Source organism: Cariama cristata, unplaced genomic scaffold, assembly GCF_000690535.1.
Source record: "Cariama cristata isolate BGI_N322 unplaced genomic scaffold, ASM69053v1 scaffold32601, whole genome shotgun sequence".
NCBI lineage: Eukaryota > Metazoa > Chordata > Aves > Cariamiformes > Cariamidae > Cariama > Cariama cristata.
In genome coordinates, this window is record NW_009600607.1 from 62,460 (window position 1) to 69,157 (window position 6,698).

Here is a 6,698-nt window from a genome sequence, read left to right on the forward strand (position 1 = left end):
CAAAGAAGACCCAGTCCCCTGAGGAGAAGTCTGTCACTTCAGACTTAGTAACCACAGAAGTGTCCAACATGTATCACCCCTGCTGTCCACCCTTGCCCTCTCCTTTCCACGTCCCTGCACTGGGACACAACCTGCAGCTTCAAGGGCATGTTCCCCATCAGTCAAAGACAGGTCTCCTCCCTACCACCTCTACGTGCCTCACCGTGGCAAGGCGGTTGTCAGGGAGAACAGAGGAGCAGGAGCCACCAGGCAGTGCAGTAGACCTGGTGCTGGATGTTCCCTGCAGCTGAACTGGGTGTCCCCAAGTCCCTGGGTCTCCCAGGGCTGCGGGGTGCAAGCATGCCCCTGTCCCGGTGGGCTGCACACCGATCACCAACATCCTCCTTGGCAGGAGGGTCTCCAGGCAGAGCGGCACGTGTCCCACCTGCACTACACAGCATGGCCCGACCATGGGATCCCGGAGTCCACAACTTCCATTATGACCTTCAGAGAGTTGGTCCGGGAGCACATCCAGAGCACCAAGGATGCGGGGCCAACCCTCGTGCACTGCAGGTGAGGCTCTGCTCTGGGGGACGGCAGGAGGGGACGATAGGAGATGGCATGGGAGACAAGGGTCCTACTCATGCGCAAACTGGGAGGGAAAGCAGCGCCCAGGAGACACAGCTCATCTGTAGAGAGTCTCCTGCCTGGGTGTCGGGAATTACAGGTTTGCTTGCGGCCTGCCCCCCAGTTCCAGGGGATGGGGCACCTGACGATGGTCAGCACCAACCCAGGGCAGTCTGAATAGCTCCTCAGCCCCATGTCATGCTGGGACCAGTGCCTGTGGTGCTCAGACCGGTGCCCCAGGGTGCAGCATCTGGGAGCCATGTCTAGCAGCAGGAGGGGAGCCCATCGGCTGTGGGGTCAGGTGATGTTTAACCCCTGCTGTCTGTGCTTTCAGTGCTGGGGTGGGTCGCACTGGCACCTTCATTGCTCTGGACCGGCTGCTACAGCAGATGAAGCAGGAGAAGGTGGTGGACACATTTGGTGTTGTTTACGCCTTGCGGATGAACCGTTACCTGATGATTCAGACACTGGTAAGACCTCTGATCTCTCTTACCCAGGCCCCTTGCTCCATGGCGTGAAAGCTAGCGGGGCTGGCAGACAGATGAGCTGGACGGCCATCCCCAGCACCCCCAGGCTGGTCCCCAACCTGACACTGTGTCACGGTGCCACTCAAAGCATCACCTCAGCTGGAGTGGAAATTGCTCTGCTGTGGTGGTCTGCAGCAGCTTCATGCCCTGATAGTCCCACAGCAGCAACATACAGATCCTCAGAGCCCTCCCAGGAGGCTCAGAAACACCTCAGAGCACCTAGGAACAGGATGAGGCCCTTTGCAGGCAATTCTTAACCCACACCATGTTGTTGGCCTGTGATGCTCCACAGCCCATCTAATATTTCCAGTACTCAGAGCTGGGACAAAGCGTAAGTACTACACTTCAGGATAGACACACAAACCCAGTGGAGGGATCCAGGGGCTCTGAGATTGAAGTAACCAGGGCCTTTTGGGCATGAATGTAGGCCTTTTAGGGCATGAACGTAGGACAACCTCTGCGCACTAGGCAGTGCCATACCCACCCTTTCGTGCTGTCTGCATGGTGCAATGCTCTACATTGCTGTCTGCCTTTGCCTTCCAGTCCCAGTATATTTTCCTGCACAGCTGTATCCTGGACAAGATCTTGGAGGAACCTCTCCTGGGTTTATCAGGGACAGAGAGGTAAGGGCTTGCTGTGTTTTGCCTGCCACTCCACGCACCCTGATCCACAGCCCCTTCAGGCAGCAAGCTAGAATCCTGCCCCCAGCTTGAGCCTTGGCTCCAGGACAGTCTCCTGAGGAAGGCACTTTGGTCAGCCCCTGGTTTCCTAGCCCACAAGGATGCCCTAGAGATAGGTTCAAACTGGAGTGGCTCCTGGCAGCTGGGTGGCCTTGGGATGTCCCTTCTAATGGAGGCCAAGAGGAGGGAGCAGGGTCAGGTGGGCATGGCTTTGCCCACCTACCTCGTTTTCTCTGAGCCTGCATCTGGAGGTCACATTTCTATCTTTATGGTCAAATTGTCTCCTCCCTCATGCAGAATAGAATGGCTTTGTCCTTGCTGCATCTGGGGAATGTGCCCTCAGCTGTGCCACGCCTGAGACCTGCCTTTGTCTAGGGGAGAGCAGGTTGGCATGGTCCAGAGCTGGGCTGGGGACGTGCGAGACTCTCAGCATTTGAGGGGTGAAGGTCTACTCACAGCCCTGTCCACCTGCTGGAGACACAGCCTGAATGCTGCCAAGTTTGCTCAACCTCACCCTTACCCCCAGTTTCTCTCCCCAGGTCCTGCCCCGTCCCACTGAAAAGCTTTGCTCAGCACTACACCCAGAAGGCAGCAAAGTCCCATGTGGGTTTCCTGAGGGAGTACGAGGTGAGAGCTGTCCTGGGCAGGGTGCAGGCAGTGCTGGCATGGACATATGCACTGGGGGGACCTGGGGAGTTATTGTACTCTGTCAGGCTGGAGGACACCCAGTAAGTGCCTCCTGAGTGGGTTTCATGCCCCAGTTTCCATGTGCCTGGCTGTCCTGGCAGTGTCCCCTCTCCACGGCATTGCGTCCGCAGGCACATAGCTCCCTCACGCATCCTGCACTGATCCGGATCTGTCCATGACCCAGTCCTTCTCAGACCCCATGTGGGGTAGGGACCTACGTAAATACCATTCTCCTATAGAGATATGCAGCCATCTCCTGACAGCATGGAGCAGACCCGGCAGCCCACCCCTGGAGGTGGTCACATCGCACCCCTGCTAAGGCTTCTGCATGTGCACATATAACCTCCTTTCTGCTGAGGCCAGCTGTCCTTAGGAGTCCCCAGTTCCTCCTGCTCCTCCTGACCCTTCCCCACTCACTGCTTCCTCCACTCTCTTTCACCCTGGCAGACCCTCCTAGAAGTTGTCAAGGAAGAAGCCAGCTCTGCAACACCATCTTCAGGCAACCAGCAGACACGGCCCTCTTCCAGCATCCTCCCATGTAAGTGTTGTGACACCTTGCATCCTCTTCCTTCCTGTACCTGCGTGGAGCCAGGCTGGCCCAGGGCCAGTGCCCCACAGTACAAGAAAATATTTTGACACACTGCATTGAGTCCACGAGAAGGTTAGCAAGGTGTTTCAGGGGTGGAGCACATGACGTATGGGACTGAGATAAGTGGGTTTGTTCGGCCTGGAAGAGAGAAGGCAAAGGGGAGATCTTATCGCTGTCTTCAACTACCTGCTGGGACGGCACAGAGAAAATGTAGTCTTCTCAGAAGTGCACCATGGAAGGACAAGAGGCAATGGGGATGATTTGGAAGGGTAATCCAACTCAGTATAGGGAAAAATGGATTCCCATGAAGGTGGCCAAACACTGGAACAGGGGACCAGAGCATCTGCAGACTCTCCATCCTTGGAGATACGCAGATCTCCAGTGGCTAAGACACTGAGCAACCTGCACTACACATATCTGCTTTGAGCAGGAGGCTGGGATAGAGACCTATCTTTTGGGGACCAACGTCCATGAGCTAGAGAAGAGCACTGCAGAGGGGAGAACCTTTGCAGAGAAATGCTGAATGGGAGGTTGGATTTGTGTGTTGCCCTGGATCCCTCCACCTCCCACATATTTTGCAGATGATCGCTCCAGAGTGAAGTTTTCCCTGCTGGAACAGGGCCCTTTCTCAGGTCTCCTGCAGGTGTGGCATGTCCCGGTGAGTCATACCCCCAGCAGCAATGCCCACCTCCGTGCCTGGGTCCCACAGGCAGCAGGTGACGCTCCCCCTTCCTCATCATGACCCTGCTGCCTGGTTCCTGCACTGCTCCACTGGTCACTGCTGCTGTGATCCTGTGTGGACAAGAGGGGACTGTGGGGACTGAGGATGTGTCTTCCCTCACCCGCCCAGTTTGGACTGTCCTCACTTTCCTCCCTCGGTGCTTTCTCTTCTCTCATTACCTCCTGACCAGCTGAGCTTCCCTTCTTTTCCTGGCCTCTCCTGCACCCACCTGGGCTGACAGGGTACCTGTGCCACTCTCTCCAACAAGAATGGGATGTTCTCATTCCCCTCCCAGGGCTGTAACTCCAGCAGAGAGTATCTGGCTGTCCAGGGGCCCGACAAGTTGACCATGGACGACTTCTGGACCCTGGTGTGGGAACAGGACGTTCACACTATCCTAACACTTCTCCCATGCCAGGAGAAGGGGGAGGTAAGGCGCTGTGCCTGCCTGTGCCATGGCAGAGCAGGGATCTGTTTAATGGAGTTGGAAGCTAGCATAGCTCTGAAACTGGAACTCTTTTCACTGCCTCCTTAAGCCTGGATGCAGACCCAGCCTAGCTAAAACTGAACCTTACCTGTGTCTAAGTGCTTCCACAGCTTGTCACAGGAGACAGATTCTGTCTGCCCACCATGGAGTCCATGGCCCTGAATTCAGCTAGTACTCTTCAAGCTGCATCTCCATGGCACCCAAGGACAGCAGCTCCTGCTTCAAACCAGCCGAGACAGAGAGCATTTGCTGAGCAGATTCCCACTGCCAAGCAGCTCAGCGTTAACAGGGAAGCTGGCTGCAAGCTGCTGTTGTTTCCAAAACTCCCCCAGGGTTTAGCTAGGGAATGAACTGACATGGAATGATGTTGGGGATGCTCTTGGTCCAACCCCATCGTAGACCCCTAATATGGTGACTGCTCTGAAAGGCGGCAACCATCAACATGAAGCCAAACTTGCTGTTGCACACAGGTCCCAAGTGAGGCGTGCTGGCCCCTGGAAGGAGACTCTTTCTGCACAGAGATGCTGACCATCCAGTGTGGCACAGAGAAGCTTGTCTCCGGATGGCGGTGTATCCAGCTCAAAATGAAACACGTATGTGTTGATGGGGCTGGCCTGGCTCCCACTGCCTGGGATGTTCTTCACTGCTAGCAAACAGGTCTGTGGGGGCAAGGGCCAAAAGGTCCATGGAGACTTGTCTGAGCTGCAAGAGCAGAGTGCCAGCATTCCACAAATGCAGGAGGGAATCTGGATTGCAACATCCAGAAGGTCTGCTGAGTGGACATAGGAGATGAACAGGAGAGGCCTTGGAAGCTTGCCCCATCCCTTGACGACAGATCTTTCTGACCTTCTTTGAAAAGGCCCACACAGTTCTCAGTCTCCCTCTCAAGGAGCAGGTCGGGGTGCTGTGGGGAAGGAGAGCAGGTTACCAGAGGCACCATACCCATTGCGTGGGTGATGGGCAATGCCCCAGCAGAGACTGCATGTACAGTTTTACAGAAGCTAGCAGTTATCTCAGGAAAGCATCTGACAGCCTAAGGATCGGACAGTTGGGTCTCCTCTGCACCCAAACTCACCCATCCCGCCTGTCACCGTTTAAGGCTGGGCCGGCACTTAAAACCCATGTCAACTCTTTGTGTCTCACCAGGAGAAGAAAGCAAAGGAGAGACAGGTACAACAGTTCCTATACACGCTCTGGAGCAACAAGAAGCAGCCAGATGTCCAGAGCCTGGTGGAGCTCCTCACCGCTGTCAGACGGTGCACACCCCACCGGAAGAGAGCCGGTCCTCTCCTGCTGCACTGCAGGTACATCACGTTACTGCTCTATCCATGGGCAGCCTCCCAGAGCTGGTACCCACCAGGCTGCACAGCACCTTGGCATGGCCACCAGCAAGCCTGTGCCCTCCACCAAGGACCCCAAGGTTTTGGGACATGATGACAGCAGGTCCGTGGAAGCCAGGGAAGCTCTGAGCTTGGGAGGTCAGATGAAGCAGTGCTCTTCCAAGCACACGGAAGAAGGGAGGGCAAATAGGGCTGGGCCAGGAGCAAGCATGGATGGAGCAGGCATTCTCAGGCAGAGGTGCCCAGGCCTGACTGCTAGGATCCTGGGAGCAGCCCTGACATCCTCATCTGCTTGCAGCCAGGGAGAGCTCACAGTCCCACAGGAGCCAACACAGCTGGCACATCGGCAAAGCTGTCTTGGGTGAGGGCTGCACAGCTTGGCAGGGCAGGGTAGGCTGGATCTCCAGGCTCCTCCAGCAGGTGCTTTATGGTCCCATCCCCCTCGTCAGCAAAGGCCTCCCTGCCACCTAGACCAGTGCTCACAGTCCTCTATCCCCACCATACTCAGTTGCTGCATGTTTTCTCATGGGACTTCTGACTTCTTGGGCTGGTGCCCACTTCCAAAGAGGTTCAGCTCAGCCTGGTATGGCATCAATGATCCTCCCTTGTCCCTTGCAGCAGTGGCGTGAGCCAAATGGGGATGCTGATCTCCTTGGATTGCCTGTTGCACCAGATGAAAGCTGAGAGAATCGTGGATGTCTACGGTGTGACCCTCCAGCTGACGAGAAGCTGCTGTCTTATGACCCCGACTCTGGTAGGTGGGAAGGAGGAAGGGTGATGGGCTGGGTAGAACAGAGCATTCATGCTGAAGTCTCTGGAGCTGGCAGCATGCTGCCCACTCCCTGGGTGCTACCCACCACCTGGGAGCCCATCCAGCCTATGCAGGGATTTATTCCATGCATCCTTTACAAGGGCAGGGAGTGACAGGACAAGGGGCAATGGCTTTAAACTGGAAGAAGGAAGATTTAGATGAGATATTCGGAAGAAATTCTTCCCGGTGAGGGTGGTGAGGCAGTGGCAGAGGTTGCACAGATCAGCTGTGGCTGCGCCATCCCTGGAAA

At 56.0% G+C, this 6,698-nt stretch overlaps 1 protein-coding gene across 1 annotated transcript in view; it reads left to right on the forward strand.

Annotated features, from left to right (window-relative positions):
- LOC104169225 (receptor-type tyrosine-protein phosphatase V-like) overlaps nucleotides 1–6,698 on the forward strand; it is a 35,483-nt gene that overhangs the window by 26,335 nt on the left and 2,450 nt on the right. Inside the window, exons 30-39 of the mRNA XM_009710077.1 lie at nucleotides 392–552; nucleotides 941–1,076; nucleotides 1,677–1,756; nucleotides 2,353–2,440; nucleotides 2,948–3,038; nucleotides 3,671–3,747; nucleotides 4,106–4,240; nucleotides 4,768–4,890; nucleotides 5,444–5,553; nucleotides 6,256–6,391. Of these exons, the coding sequence (XP_009708379.1) occupies nucleotides 392–552; nucleotides 941–1,076; nucleotides 1,677–1,756; nucleotides 2,353–2,440; nucleotides 2,948–3,038; nucleotides 3,671–3,747; nucleotides 4,106–4,240; nucleotides 4,768–4,890; nucleotides 5,444–5,553; nucleotides 6,256–6,391 (1,137 nt within the window). The remainder of the gene's footprint in view (nucleotides 1–391; nucleotides 553–940; nucleotides 1,077–1,676; nucleotides 1,757–2,352; nucleotides 2,441–2,947; nucleotides 3,039–3,670; nucleotides 3,748–4,105; nucleotides 4,241–4,767; nucleotides 4,891–5,443; nucleotides 5,554–6,255; nucleotides 6,392–6,698) is intronic.